Source organism: Symphalangus syndactylus, chromosome 6 (genome assembly GCF_028878055.3).
Source record: "Symphalangus syndactylus isolate Jambi chromosome 6, NHGRI_mSymSyn1-v2.1_pri, whole genome shotgun sequence".
NCBI lineage: Eukaryota > Metazoa > Chordata > Mammalia > Primates > Hylobatidae > Symphalangus > Symphalangus syndactylus.
This window is the reverse complement of record NC_072428.2, coordinates 129,623,762-129,639,949: the sequence shown is the minus strand read 5'-3', so window position 1 is coordinate 129,639,949 and position 16,188 is coordinate 129,623,762. Positions and strand designations below refer to the sequence as shown.

The 16,188-nt window shown below is 44.0% G+C and overlaps 1 protein-coding gene across 9 annotated transcripts in view; it reads left to right on the top strand.

Annotated features, from left to right (window-relative positions):
- The window catches only part of HIPK2 (homeodomain interacting protein kinase 2), a 222,798-nt gene that overhangs the window by 176,466 nt on the left and 30,144 nt on the right, over window positions 1-16,188 (top strand). For 7 of the 9 annotated variants that reach the window (XM_055284206.1, XM_055284203.1, XM_055284201.2 and 4 more), the window contains 3 exons: window positions 3,778-3,920; window positions 7,402-7,581; window positions 10,994-11,275. In XM_055284206.1, the coding sequence (XP_055140181.1) occupies window positions 3,778-3,920; window positions 7,402-7,581; window positions 10,994-11,275 (605 nt within the window). The remainder of the gene's footprint in view (window positions 1-3,777; window positions 3,921-7,401; window positions 7,582-10,993; window positions 11,276-16,188) is intronic. The other 2 variants (XM_055284200.2, XM_055284202.2) reach the window with 1 other exon arrangement.

Genomic DNA, 16,188 nt, shown 5'->3' with positions numbered 1-16,188 from the left:
AGAATACTACAAACACCTCTATGCAAATAAACTAGAAAATCTGGAAGAAATGGATAAATTCCTCGACAAATACACCCTCCCAAGACTAAACCAGGAAGAAGTTGAATCTCTGAATAGACCAATAACAGGTTCTGAAATTGTGGCAATAATCAATAGCTTACCAACCAAAAAGAGTCCAGGACCTGATGGATTCACAGCTGAATTCTACCAGAGGTACAAGGAGGAACTGGTACCATTCCTTCTGAAACTATTCCAATCGATAGAAAAAGAGGGAATCCTCCCTAAAACATTTTACGAAGCCAGCATCGTCCTGATACCAAAACCTGGCAGAGACATAACCAAAAAAGAGAATTTCAGACCAATATCCTTGATGAACATTGATGCAAAAATCCTCAATAAAATACTGGCAAACCGAATCCAGCAGCACATCAAAAAGCTTATCCACCATGATCAAGTGGGCTTCATCCCTGGGATGCAAGGCTGGTTCAACATACGCAAATCAATAAATGTAATCCAGCATATAAACAGAACCAAAGACAAAAACCACATGATTATCTCAATAGATGCAGAAAAGGCCTTTGACAAAATTCAACAACCCTTCATGCTAAAAACTCTCAATAAATTAGGTATTGATGGGACGTATCTCAAAATAATAAGAGCTATCTACAACAAACCCACAGCCAATATCATACTGAATGGGCAAAAACTGGAAGCATTCCCTCTGAAAACTGGCACAAGACAGGGATGCCCTCTCTCACCGCTCCTATTCAACATAGTGCTGGAAGTTCTGGCCAGAGCAATCAGGCAGGAGAAGGAAATAAAGGGTATTCAATTAGGAAAAGAGGAAGTCAAATTGTCCCTGTTTGCAGATGACATGATTGTATATCTAGAAAACCCCATTGTCTCAGCCCAAAATCTCCTTAAGCTGATTAGCAACTTCAGCAAAGTCTCAGGATACAAAATTAATGTACAAAAATCACAAGCATTCTTGTACACCAATAACAGACAAACAGAGAGCCAAATCATGAGTGAACTCCCATTCACAATTGCTTCAAAGAGAATAAAATACCTAGGAATCCAACTTACAAGGGATGTGAAGGACCTCTTCAAGGAGAACTACAAACCACTGCTCAATGAAATAAAAGAGGATACAAACAAATGGAAGAACATTCCATGCTCATGGGTTGGAAGAATCAATATCGTGAAAATGGCCATACTGCCCAAGGTAATTTATAGATTCAATGCCATCCCCATCAAGCTACCAATGACTTTCTTCACAGAATTGGAAAAAACTACTTTAAAGTTCATATGGAACCAAAAAAGAGCCCGCATCGCCAAGTCAATCCTAAGCCAAAAGAACAAAGCTGGAGGCATCACGCTACCTGACTTTAAACTATACTACAAGGCTACAGTAACCAAAACAGCATGGTACTGGTACCACAACAGAGACAGAGATCAATGGAACAGAACAGAGCCCTCAGAAATGATGCCGCATAGCTACAACTATCTGATCTTTGACAAACCTGACAAAAACAAGAAATGGGGAAAGGATTCCCTATTTAATAAATGGTGCTGGGAAAACTGGCTAGCCATATGTAGAAAGCTGCAACTGGATCCCTTCCTTACACCTTATACCAAAATTAATTCAAGATGGATTAAAGACTTATATGTTAGACCTAAAACCATTAAAATCCTACAAGAAAACCTAGGCAATACCATTCAGGACATAGGCGTGGGCAAGGACTTCATGTCTAAAACACCAAAAGCAATGGCAACAAAAGCCAAAATCGACAAATGGGATCTCATTAAACTAAAGAGCTTCTGCACAGCAAAAGAAACTATCATCAGAGTGAACAGGCAACCTACACAATGGGAGAAAATTTTTGCAACCTACTCATCTGACAAAGGGCTAATATCCAGAATCTACAATGAACTCAAACAAATTTACAAGAAAAAAACAACCCCATCAAAAAGTGGGCAGAGGACATGAACAGACACTTCTCAAAAGAAGACATTTATGCAGCCAAAAAACACATGAAGAAATGCTCCTCATCACTGGCCATCAGAGAAATGCAAATCAAAACCACAGTGAGATACCATCTCACACCAGTGAGAATGGCCATCATTAAAAAATCAGGAAACAACAGGTGCTGGAGAGGATGTGGAGAAATAGGAACACTTTTACACTGTTGGTGGGACTGTAAACTAGTTCAACCATTGTGGAAGTCAGTGTGGCGATTCCTCAGGGATCTCGAACTAGAAATACCATTTGACCCAGCCATCCCATTACTGGGTATATACCCAAAGGACTATAAATCATGCTGCTATAAAGACACATGCACACGTATGTTTATTGCGGCACTATTCACAATAGCAAAGAGTTGGAACCAACCCAAATGTCCAACAACGATAGACTGGATTAAGAAAATGTGGCACATATACACCATGGAATACTATGCAGCCATAAAAAATGATGAGTTCGTGTCCTTTGTAGGGACATGGATGAAACTGGAAAACATCATTCTCAGTAAACTATCGCAAGGACAAAAAACCAAACACTGCATGTTCTCACTCATAGGTGGGAATTGAACAATGAGAACTCATGGACACAGGAAGGGGAACATCATGCTCCGGGGACTGTTGTGGGGTGGGGGGAGGGGGGAGGGACAGCATTAGGAGATACACCTAATGCTAAATGACGAATTAATGGGTGCAGGAAATCAACATGGCACATGGATACATATGTAACAAACCTGCACATTGTGCACATGTACCCTAAAACCCTAAAGTATAATAAAAAAAAAAATAAATAAATAAATAAAAAAAAAAGATTTCTTAGAAAAATTAGATTCAAGCAGTGACTTCCGCCTATCTCTCATTTTTGCTTTGAGAATCACAGTAATTCTCAATTAAGCTATAGTCACAGCTAAGAATTTTACTTCATACTTGCTTGCCCTCAGATGTAGGTTCCAGATATTTGGTGATCTTAGAGATAACACAAGCTGGAACCTAGATTCTAATTGATAAATCAAAGGTAAAATGTTAAATAAAGGATACTAGGCAGAAAGCTTCTTGAGGGCCAGCGGTCTCCCTCATCTAGCCCAACTCAACTACACTAATCCCCTGTACATAGTTGCGGGACAGAACAAGTAAATAAATAAACTTTCAGAAACTTCAAGCATTGCTCATTAGAGCAAATTTATAAAGAAACCATTCTTTAACATGAATGAATCCCTTCCATACAGCTGTGTCCCTGTACTTAATTATCTTCTACTTAGTTCATATATGTTCTTTTATTTTTTTTATTTTTTTATTTTTTTGAGACGGAGTCTCGCTCTCTCGCCCAGGCTGGAGTGCAGTGGCGCCATCTCGGCTCACTGCAAGCTCCACCTCCCAGGTTCACGCCATTCTCCTGCCTCAGCCTCCCGAGTAGCTGGGACTACAGGCGCCCACCACCACGCCCAGCTAATTGTTTGTATTTTTAGTAGAAATGGGGTTTCACCATGTTAGCCAGGATGGTCTGGATCTCTTGACCTTGTGATTTGCCCGCCTCAGCCTCCCAAAGTGCTGGGATTACAGGCATGAGCCACCGCACCTGGCCTGTATGTTCATTGTTTATCTCCCCTTACTTTAGTTTTTGAGGCCAGAGACCAGGCCCTCACTCTCACACCCATAAGAATGTCTAGCACAACCCCAGGCACAGAATAAGTGTGGATTCATGCAAATCAATTATGGGATTAGCAAACATGGTCATTGCACATGTCCTGTGTTCTACAGCAGGCTTGGCCAAGTGGGACCCAGCAGATCCTGCTTCCCCCAGCATGGCAGCAGCTGACTGGAGTGGCCACCCACACATCAGTGCAGCACGCCACCGTGATTCCCGAGACCATGGCAGGCACCCAGCAGCTGGCAGACTGGAGGTAAGCAGGAAACCCCTCTAGGGTGAGTGGGTGTGTCTGGGATGAGAGGCACATCCACCGCCAACACAGGGCTGCCAGGCTGGCCTGTACTTCAATTCCTCGGTTTGTAGAGAGCTTTTTAAATCTTTTAAAAATATTGTGTGGACTATGAGTGCAGGGTAACGAAGCAATTTTTAAATAATATACCAGGATACAAGAAAATCAGCTTCGTTAATTTATGCTCGGTTGTCATTTCCACCCAAAATTCAGTTATGTCATTTAATCATCAGTGTAATTCACCAGACTTGGTTCTGGGATGATGTTTGGTAGTTTCTCAGAATTAAATTCCATGTTCAGAAAACAAAGGTCTGTCACCAGTGAAAGAATGCAGAAGAGGGTCCCCAAAGCCCTAAGCAATTCTAGAAAGTGTTCTGAAGATGTTTGAGACGGGGGTACTCTGGAGTCTATCTGACCTCCCACGGGAAGGCTTGACAGAATGGGGTTTATTTGGAAGGGTAAATGCTGGCATGTTTGCTGAGTGTGCCTCTTCAGTTAATAGTCATATCTTACAGATCAGTGTCTTATACTTCCCACACACCCCAGAGGCGTCCACCTGACTGCCTGCCCGTATAGCATACCCCCTGCATCTGTTTCCAGAACTCTACCCTGCCCAACTCATGATTTCCTCACAGATGCGCTCCGTTATTTTTATGGCTAGATACCCTTGTACCTTCCCCCCAACACCACCACAATGGCCCCCTTCACCAGTGCAGAGCCAGATGGCAACCCTCCAAGTCGTCCCCAACTCCTCATGGCCCTGTTGGGCTATCTCTCATTCTGCACGAATATCAGGACAGGTCACTCCCCTCAACCCTCTGACAGCCTCCATATCACCCAGGGAGCCTCCCACAGTTCTTATTCTGACCAACAAGGCTATTGTGAATTAAGATCTCTCAGGGAAAAGTAGAAAGGTGGTGATATAAGCCCCCAGTCAGACCCCTACTGCAGCTTCCTCCATTCCTCCATTTCATTTTCTGTCCAGTACAGAGGACCTGGGCCCTTCCCCACAGTCCCACTCACTTCCCTACTGGCAACACCCTCATGCCACGACTCCAGCCTGGGCAACAGAGTGAGACTCCATCCCAAACCATGTAGAGCTGAGTTCAATCCTGGCTCTGCATGACCTGGGGCAAGTTAACCTTTATGCACTTCAGTTTCTTCTTCAATAAAGTGGGGATAGTAATGCCTACTTCAAGGGATTGTTGGGAGGTTTAAATTAAGATAAAATACAAAGCACTTGGCCTATATTTAACATGCACCATCGCAGTGCCCAGTACATGACAGGCATTAAATAAACCTGTCATCTTCCCTCCCCACTATCATGTCGGCCCATGCTCAGCAAGATCGCCTTTCCTCCTCCAGCTCATTAGGAGCAGCCAAGTGGAAAGCTGTCTGACCAACTGGGTTTTTTTTTCCCTCGCCCCTTTTTCTCCTAAAAGACCACACACATGACATATTCGTTTTTTTCCCCTTTGTCTTTCAGCATTTATAGCTCATCTAATTTCAGAAATACACACACACTTACTAATTCCTACATATTTTCTTATTTCTCCTCCCTCCTTCCTTTTTTTTGACATCTCCTACCCAGTGACCACAGAAGACATCTAAAGCCAGCGTACTCTCTTCCTGGTCTCTCTCCATTTCATGTGTGAGCCAAAGAATACCTATTATTGTGGCTAACAAACAGAAGTACCAGTGCTGGGCCTGACTCAAAGGAGAAAGAGTGCCACCTGTCTATAGGAGAAAGAGCTACAACAAAATAAAGAAGCCATAATATCAGTTTCTTGGTCGGATGCAGTGGCTCATGTCTGTAATCCCAACACTTTGGGAAGCTGAGACAGCCAGATCACCTGAGGACAGGAGTTTGAGACCAGCCTGGTCAGCATGGCGAAACCCCGTCTCTACTAAAAATACAAAAATTAGCCGGGCGTGGCAGTGCACGCCTATAATCCCAGCTACTCAGGAGGCTGAGGCAGGAGAATCACTTGAACCCAGGAGGCAGAGGTTGCAGTGAGCCCAGATTGCGCCACTGCACTCCAGCCTGGGCAACAGACTGAGACTCCATCTCAAAAAAAAAAAAAAAAAAAAGCCATAATATGAATTTCTAAAGTCCGTGTAAATGCCCAAAAGGCGCTATCAAAATCCCTACAAAAGTGTTCATATACTTCTTTTTTTTTCCTGTTCATCCTTTTCCCCATGTTGCAACAATAGGTTCTTATAATTTTTTAAAATTCAAATGAATTATCCTTTAGCTTTGAATTTTATTATGTGTTAAATGAGCTCTTATGGGCAACTCTCTGAGTCAGTCACCACTTTTAACATTTCTGTGGGAAAACAAGGCTTTGAGCGTCATACAACCCAGATTATAAGAATTTTGAAACATAACCCAGTTTTAGGATGAGGGCTGCTAGTATTTCTATCATGACTGTTATTAATTTTGATTTAATACCAACTTTATACTTGTCTAGTCAACCTTCAGTTAATCTAATGATTCATTCAGCAAGCGTGTAATTAATTGATCAGCTGCTATATGCCTGAGCATTGTTCTAGCCACTGAGGGAATTCAAAAGAACGTTAACACTTCCTAACACCAGAAGCATATGGCTCCCAGGCTTCAAAGTTTGTTTTTCACATAAAGTATAATTTCTTCTTTAATAAAATGGTATTGCTAAGATATCCTGCCTACATCACAGAGTGGAATAAAATAGCCCATTGAAGACACTTTGTAAATTCCGCTTTTTCTTTATTTAAAATTTTTTTTTATAAAATTAAGATGAAACTTTTTTTTTTTTTTTTTGAGACAGTGTCTCGCTCTGTCACCCAGACTGGAGTGCAGTGGCACAATCTCAGCTCACTGCAACCTCGGCCTCCCAGGCTTAAGTGATCCTGCCACCTCAGCCTCCCTAGTAGCTGGGCCCATAGGTGCACACCACCATGCCCAGCTAATTTTTTGTATTTCTGGTAGAAAGGGGGTTTTGCCATGTTGCCCAGGCTGGTCTCAAACTCTTGAGCTCAAGCCATCTGCCCTCCTCGGTCTCCCACAGTGCTGGGATTACAGGTGAGCCACCATACCTGGCCTGTAAATTCTAAAATAGAATATTGTTCAGGATAATCACCTAGGTGCTCAGGGACTTTAAAAGTTGGAGGGAATATTTATCTCCTGTCCCTAGAACTTAAAAACTTGGAGCCAGTGCACTTGGCATTCTTCTCACTTGAAAGTCCTCTTTCTCATTCACAACTAGTTACGTTTCTCCTACTCCTTATGAGTAGAAGAAACCCACCCGATGAGCACACATGGCCAGGCCCATCCCTTTAGCAGCCGCACAGCTAGTGAGATAACCAACTACAGTCCACGTTTAATTGGGGAGGAAGCTTGATCTTATAGAGGAGCTCTGTTTTTAGAACACCTCTAAGGCACCTTGTTGTCCCGGTTCCCTTTCAGGAGCACGCATGCTCACGGAAGCCATTACAATCCCATCATGCAGCAGCCTGCGCTATTGACCGGTCATGTGACCCTTCCAGCAGCCCAGCCCTTAAATGTGGGTGTGGCCCACGTAATGCGGCAGCAGCCAACCAGCACCACCTCCTCCCGGAAGAGTAAGCAGCACCAGTCATCTGTGAGGTAGGTGGTGAGAGCCACCCTAGGGAAGAGAAATCCCAGGGGATGTGAGTGCTAAAGAAATGTAGTTTAGGATTAGGGAGTATCAGCACCCACTCTGAACATGGGACAGTTGCATGGGATGGGGGGACTCCTCTTCCTGCAGTGGCTAGCAAAACATCCCGTTCCACCTGGATTGGCCTAGGGTTTGCAGGAAGCACTTGGTTTAAGGCCATGGTGATAACGTGGGGATGGATGCAACGGAATCTTGCAGTGGGCAAGAGAGATTGGGCTCAACCCCATACAGCGTGGGCAAGTGAAAATTTATAGCCAAGTCAGGGTTGGGGGATGTTGGTGGATGGGAGGTCACTAAGAGGAAGCATCAGGGGTAAGGGAGATTCTGCCTAAACTGACCTAACAGGATTCTTGCTAATGACAGGCCCAGGTGATCAGACACCACACCTGGAGGATGAGGAACCTAGTCAGATGTATCAAGGATGGTGGGTTCTTGCTAAACTGACTTAGCAAGGTTTTTTGCCAAAAGTAGATTGTACAGCAGAGTGCACAGTTAGACCTAGGAGAAGGTTCACCAGCCTGACTAAAGTTTGGTGAAGCAAATTATCTTTTGTCACTTTCTACTTGTCCAGAGAACACTCAGCCTCACCTGAAGTTTCATTTTGGAAATCATTTACCATAATAATTGTTTTAAAATGTTTTAAAATGTTGAAGTTGTTAAAAAATATTTTAAAAATACTAAACAAATGTGTTTTCTTTGTATCTAAGATCAGAAGTTTAACTGATTTAGCACCTTGCTTAAATATAAGCAATAGCTTGTTTAATCCCAGACACTAACCAGCAGAACACCAATCTTTCCCATTCCCTTTAAATCCATTCTCATCTCAGTGAACACTTTAAAAAATCAAGGTCAACAAAAGTCTGCATGCTGTATGATTCCATTTATATGGCATTTTGGAAAAGGCAAAACATAGAGACAGAGATCTGATTAGGGCTTGCCAGAGACCAGTCGGAGAGAAGGAGATTGACTGCGAAGAAGCCTGAGGGGAAAAGCTCTAAGTCTGGATTGTAGTGGGGGGTTATGACTGTGCATTTGTCAAAACTCATCAAATACTTCAAAGGGAGAAATGTTGCTATATGTCAGTTATACCTTAATAAACCTGACTTTTTAAAAAATAGAGATTTCCAAGCCAGAGAGAGAGAGAGAGAGAGATCGTGTAACTACAGGATTGCTCCGATATCTCTTCCTAATGGCACAGCTTTGAGGTGCTTAATTGCTTATTTGCGATAAATTAATCAAGAGAAATCCGGTATAAAAAATGTCTAGTGATTTTGGTTTTCTGCTTCCTCATATAACCAGATACCAGAAACTAGGCCTTCTTCTTTTCATTCTCATTCAGAAATTCATCCAAAGGCTGAAGTTGTCATCCTCCAAGATTCCTTATTTGGGTGTTTCTGACAACTCAGGGAAATTTATCTCAGATCATTGGCAGCTTTCCAGAACGCTTTTGTTTGGCAGCCTTGTGACAGCTCACCCATGTCATTATTAGACTGGGTGGCAACCAAGTCCACTGTCTCGATCCTCACGGGCTGTCCTGCCCAGCAAGGTCACATGGAGCACTAATCTGTCCCAGGACTGAGCTTAGCATCTCTGTGGTTCATCTTGGCTGAGTAGGGGCAGTCAGAACCCTCAGCCTCCCAACCTGTTTAGCAAGTCCCTCCTTTTTGTTTACTCACCACCCAGCTGGCTTCATGAAGGCTCATTGCCAGTACATTTCAAGATCGATATAATTATAGTGAAAGTTATGTATTTGCTTATTTTTAAGACCAATGCCTTAGGCAAAACAGTCTGAAAGACCAGAAGTCTCTCCCTTGTTGGCGATGTGGCCAGGCGTACCTTTCCTTAACAATGCCAAGTGGAGATACTAAAACTATTGGTAGTGAAAAACATAATCTTAAAATTGTAATGTATTAGCAACAACAAATACATAGGTTTATAGTAAGTACAAACAATGGTACAATCATACCAGTAAAACATATTACCAGTCCCTAGGAAGGAGCAAGCAATGTATCTGGCACTAGCTAGATAGGAAAATAAATCCACCTTTATTGAATTATTTTCATTTTACTACCATCCCTTTAGCTAGAAGGTGCTAGAATCTCTAAAGACATATAAAAGTCTGAGTTTCATTATACATTGGCGTTAGTCTCTCACTGCATAGATACTACAGGTTGAGCATCCCTAATCCAGAAATCCAAAATTGTCCCAAATTTGGAACTTTTTGAGGATTGACATGATGCCATAAGTGGAAAATTCCACACCTGACATGTGGTCTCAGTCAAAACTTTGTTTCATCCACAAAATTATTTTAAAATAATGTATAAAATGACCTCAGGCTATGTGTATAAGGTGTATATGAAACAAAACAATTTTGTGTTTAGACTTGGGTTTCATCCCCAAGAGATCTCATTATGTATATGCAAATATTCCAAAATCTGAAAAAAAAAAAATCCGAAACACTTCTGGACCAAGCATTTCAGATAAAAGATGTTTAACCTGTGCCAGAGTCAGTGGAGATCTAATAGGGAGGGGAAAAAGTATTTTTCCCCTAAAGTTACCAAAAATCACATTGGTTAATTTAGTAAGGAATTTCAAGTTGATCAAAATTAAGATTAAAAGGTCTCTTTTTAAGGGTGCTTTTTCCTCTTGCACTTTTCCAAATTTTCTATTACAATTTAGACTAATGAGCCTCCCATGAGGCTCCACGAGGCAAAATCCAGAAAAATCATTTTTAAGGTTTTTAGCAATTATATGCCCACAAATACTTTGATGGTCAAGTTCTTTTTCCAGAGGAGGAAAGAAGGAAAACTGAACCATTGGTCACCAAGGTTAGGTCCTTCGGATCCTGAAACTCTTAAGGAATAAATGTTTCAGTAGAATAACCATTAGCAAGGAAACCAAAGCTTGATGTAGCAAACACCAGTTCTTCCACCACCCCCAAAACAAGACTTAAGTACCTTTGAAGGGATGACACAAGACAGAGCTCAGAAGTAGGGCCTTGACCCTGAAGGCGAGGGGGTGTGTTGGGGCAAACACAGCTGGAATCCTAGCGTGACATCTGCTCCTACAAGACCTGTAGAGCCTGGGGCACAAGAGCCCCCTCCCTGCTCCAAAAGCCCTGGCTGCTCCCTTTGTCCTGCTGGGAGCAGGCATGTAGATCCCAACCAGAGCCCAGAGAAGGTCTGTGTAGCCGCTCACTGAATGATCCCTTTCCCAGTCACAGATGGAGACTCACTGGCCAGCCACTGACTTGTTCTACAGAGATTTGGCAAAGCAGGTGTTTCTAGGCAATTGGGCTCCTTCGAAGGAGTTGTGGGGCCTGACCTTCCTCTGTGTACGAGTGTGGTTTTCTCATTACAGAAATGTCTCCACCTGTGAGGTGTCCTCCTCTCAGGCCATCAGCTCCCCACAGCGATCCAAGCGTGTCAAGGAGAACACACCTCCCCGCTGCGCCATGGTGCACGGTAGCCCGGCCTGCAGCACCTCGGTCACCTGTGGGTGGGGCGACGTGGCCTCCAGCACCACCCGGGAGCGGCAGCGGCAGACAATTGTCATTCCCGACACCCCCAGCCCCACGGTCAGCGTCATCACCATCAGCAGTGACACGGACGAGGAGGAGGAACAGAAACACGCCCCCACCAGGTGAGGCAGTGCCACCTTAGCCTTCCAGGAAGGAGCCGGGAGGGTTTGCATTGTGTGTGGATCTGACCATCTTCCATCATCGAACATAAGGATCCCTCTCTTCTGACCCCTAAAGTTTGGTTTTGCCGTCTACTATGGTCCTAAAGTTATTTCAAGAGAATGTCAAACAGATTTTCCATAATTGTTTAAAACCAAAATAATGTTGAATCATGTTGGTCTTAAAAGATAATTATAGGCCCTATACATTTGGGGAACTTGAGACCATAAAAGTCGGGCACACAATGCCAATGTATTTCATCCTCTGTAAGTTTAAAAGTCTCTGCCTCAAGCTAGTGAATTTATTCCCAGTTGGTCATGGTATTTCTCTAACATTGCCTTGGCTCACTCAGAATACGAAGTAATTGTCCAATTAATCAGAAATTTCCCTGTGTCTGATTAACCTAATCTTTCAAAACTGCCAGTTGGCTCTTCACCCAGAGAGCATTACTGTTCATCCCAAAGTGATAATAATTCATTTTAGTCTTTGTGTACTTCCTGGGGAGAGGGAAGAAATCTTTATTATATTTACAAAACTACTAACCCTGGCGCCAGAGCCTCTTTTTCTGTACTGCCCAGCCAGACCTCAGCAAAATGTGGTTTTTGTTTGGGCCACTCAGCTCAGGTTCTGAGCAACCCCTCTAGAACAGTTGGCCTCCTGGCCTTCTGAACCCCTAGAGTGTGGCTTTGTAGAGCCCAAAATCTCATGGCCCCACCCTGCTGGCTCCTTTGCACTGGGACTGAGAGCCAGGGAAGGGAGGCCTGCCCCTCCCAAGCCCAGCGCTGCCAGTCAGCACGCATCCTGCAGCTGGATATGAAGCCTAATTCACAATTAGGCTCGAATTATTAATTCCTGATTGGATGCAGTGTAACTAATTAGTAATCACAAATCCTTTGATTAGATAATAAATTCTCACATTTGAAATCATTACAAAATGTATAGATAGACTGATGAAAACATTTTCATTATAACTATTCCTGCATGGGACATTCCCTTCCCTCTTTATAATGAAGTCCAGTGGTTTTAGTTTGTTTCCAGGTGGGGTTAGTACATATCTCATTCAGGTGTCCTCTTCCCACCAATTAGGTACAGCCTAATTGTCATTGTATTTCAGAGAAGAAAGTAGTGGAGCACTTGTGGCCGTAGCATTGTGCCAGGTGCCAGAAGGGACCCTGGTCAAAGGTCCAGGCTCAGCACTGAATACGCTGGCAGCCCAGGACTGCCTTACTCCCCATCTGCCTAGTCCAGAACTGGCCTCAGGTCCCTTTTTGATGACAGCCTCAAGTTGAGTCAATGGTCCATTCTCCGCCGTGCCCCCACGCCACCACCCAGGAATACTGTCGGTTCAGTCCTCACGTGGGCTCAGCAGTCTCTTCACAAAGGGGACGGCCCTGCCCAGCCCCAGACTGAAGCCTGGCATGGAGCAGCCACCCACACATGGGTAGCTTTGGTCATCAGAAGGGCCCAGCAGCCTTGCCCGGCCCTTTGCCACGAATGGAAAAAAGCAAAAGCAATTTAAAATCTGACAATCAGCTAGATTGGAATCTCATTCCTAACATATGAGATCTGAGTTGACACAGACTCTCAACATCTGTGCCTAGGAGAGAATTGAATAGTGTGTCTGAGAAGGAGGATGAGAGAGCCGTCTCTCCACCAATCAGAGAGCTGACAGGGCTGAGAGCGGGACGCAAAGCCAGAGCATGTCCCTGCCTCTGCAGCAGCCCCTAAGGCCCCCAGAAAGAAATGATAGAACCGAGAGGCTGGGCAGCCGATGAGGACCTTCATGGGAACAACTCAGAGAAACCTGGGAGAGGGAGCCAGGTGCACAGGTGAGGGGCAGCCACAGACAGACAGTAGCAGTGGCCCCTGAGTTCCACAGCATCCTGCAGTGAAGAGTGGCGGGGACTGCCAGCCTGCCAGCGTCATGAAAATGTGCTGGACACATCAGGCTGAATAGGGAAGCTGCAGACTGAGGCTAGGGAGTCATCCAAAAGGCTTCAGCTGTCCACAGTTGTGACTGGGAGCTCCCAGAATAATGTTTTCTAGAGAGATCTAATGGCTATTGCCTTAGAAAATGTCTTTGCACTCAAGAAGGTAGGAAAGTGTATTTGAGTCTGAGTAGGATAAAACAGAAAGCAGTAGCTGTTTTATTTATAGAGAAAACACTGTGTAATTGTGATCACATTATTGTGACTACATTTTGGAATGAGAAAAAAAAATGTGGGGAAATATGATTACTTGTTCTTAGAAGTCAGAATTATCATAAAATTTAACACAGTCAGTATTTATTGGCCCCACTAGTGTAAGATATTATGCTGGGAACTGCAGGTGTTACATAAATAAGGTAGACAGTCTGTGTCCTCATGAGGTTTGCAGGGTAATAAGCAAGACGAAACACACACAAATCATTATAACACAAAACACAGTATCAGTCACATAAAAATGAGCAAAGTACCATGGGGACTCAAAGGGAAAATAGCTTAAGGGAATAGCAGGAGAGGGAGGCTTTGAAGGCCAAAGGTCTGGCAGGTCCACACAGTAGAGGAGGTGCAGTTGCAAATTCAAGTGAGGTGATTGATGGGGCAGAGCCTCCAAGCCAGGCGAACAGGATCAAGAGCCCTGTGCAGGAGCTTATCCAAAAGGGGCTTCAGGATGGAAAGGGGGTTGGGGAGGGATCTCCACTTACACGGGGGTGGTCAGCTTTGTCAGGAGATACTGAGGGGCTCAAGGGGAAGCATCAGTCCTGGGAAAACAAGGATGCACCCCCAAGTGCAGCCACAAGGAAGAGTCACCTGGTCCCTCTCCAGCTGAAGAGCTTCCCCAGCCCTTCTGTGTCCCAGCTGGAGCAACGGAGACCTTCCCTTCTACACGTTGATCATCCTTGTTCTCGAGCCTGATTTCTCTGTGCCATGGGCATGTTGATTCCCACCTTCTGTGTTCCCAGCCTCGTTTTCTATTTGCTACTTACCCCAATGCCAGTCCTGTAACTTTGCCTAAAATGCTCGTTAATTCCCCTAACATGGCTCAGCCTCAGCTTGGCAGCCAGAGTCAGGCAGCCGATGACCTTCAGAGGGATGGCAGTGCCTCCACCACCAAAGGGGCTTTTAGACCTGATTGAGGGTGTCACTAAACCTCTAGGACTAGATGATATAGCCTAGAATTTTTAAAAGAAAGCCAAGGCAAAATCATTATTCCTGACCCCATGTATGTGGCACTGTTAGTTGCACAGCAGATGGCTGGCCAGCAGCTCCACTCGTAAGAACTCCAGGTCATGTTGGAGGCAGATGCTGGGAGACGCTGAGCTAAAGACAGGAGAATCATAGCAAACATCCACTGGGTGTTCCACCTGCACTAGCTCCTCCATCATTTGATGGGGCACGCAAGGCTGATATTTCTATTCCCATTTGATAGATGAAGAAACTGAGGCTCAGGGAAGGTAGGTGACTCACCCAAATTGATACAGGTTCTAAATAGCAGAATTGGGACTCAGGTGCCATGCTCTTGAAGAAATGGCAAACTTAATAACTGGCAAAAATAACTGATTTCAGTCATTCATTCAACGAATACCAATTCCATCCTGCTCCCTCCTGTGACTACCACTATGCCACTGTGTGCAGGGCACCATGCCAGGGCCATAAGGAGTCTAGAGTATTGTCCACTGAGCCCCCTCTTGGTGCTGGGCATTTGTCAGGGTGCTGGAGCCATGGCACTGAGAAGGGCAGAGTCAGCTCTTTTTAAAGTAGGAAGGGCAGGGCAGAGCCAGGGAACTCCTTTTCAGTGAATTACTGTTAGACTAGAGGACTCTGGTCATGGCTAGAGAATTGGCCAAAAGATGAGACAAACAGATACTGTTCTGGGTCCCCCAGGATTAAGTAGTAGAACTGGTCTTCTTTTAAATATTTATAGACAATTTTGATTAGAAAAGCATTTAATTGTCTACACATACTGAACAAGCCGTCTTTTCTCTCCTGGACTCTCTTGATCCACGTCTCCTGATCCAGACCCCCCTGCTATCTTTACCTTGTGTTGAAATGGTCTTGTAAAGGCTGTAGCATACAACCTTTAGTCATAAGGGTAATTTCTTTTTTTATTTTTGTAAGAACTAGAGACAGAGACAGTGTCTCACTATGTTGCCTAGGCTGGTCTTGAACTCCTGGGCTCAAGCAGTTCTCCTGCCTTGGCCTCCCAAAGTGCTGGGATTACAGGTGTGAGCCACCATGCCTGGCCGAGAGTAATTTTTTAAGTGTGTAAACCAAAATGGCTCACGTCAACTGATCATCTAGAAATGATTTTGTCCAGCTCCATTATTCATTCACGTATTCACTCATCAGTTACCCGGAGATTTCTGGTAGGTGGGTTGTTCTGCTTAGGTCATCGAGGCCCTCCTGCAGGCTGCACTTACTTCACTGTGCCTGTGTAAGCAGCCACTGTTTCAGCCAATGTTACCAAAAGTGAAAACTTTAAGAAAATTGATTCATAAATATCATTCAATATTTTAGATACAGAAACAGTTACTTAGCTCACTCTTAACATGTTTATATACAAAAAAAAATTTGACCTGAAATGTTTTCCTTCTTTACACTAAGTTGAAAGTCTAGAGAAATCATTATAGATAAAGCAAGGTTAGAAAACTGATAAACTGCTGCTCAACTTACTTTGGCCTGAAAAATTAACATCCACTTAACAGAGGGAGCAAAAACCACACACACTCATTTATTATTGCATGGGCAAAAAGCCTAAAGTGGGATTAGCCTCCATTGCTACCTTTAATAACCATGTAGCTTGCTCCATCCCGCCATTGGTTGAGGAGCTACTTACAGCCAACCTCCTGCCATGCTCATGGGCACGTGGGAATCAGGCTTGAGTGAAGGAACAA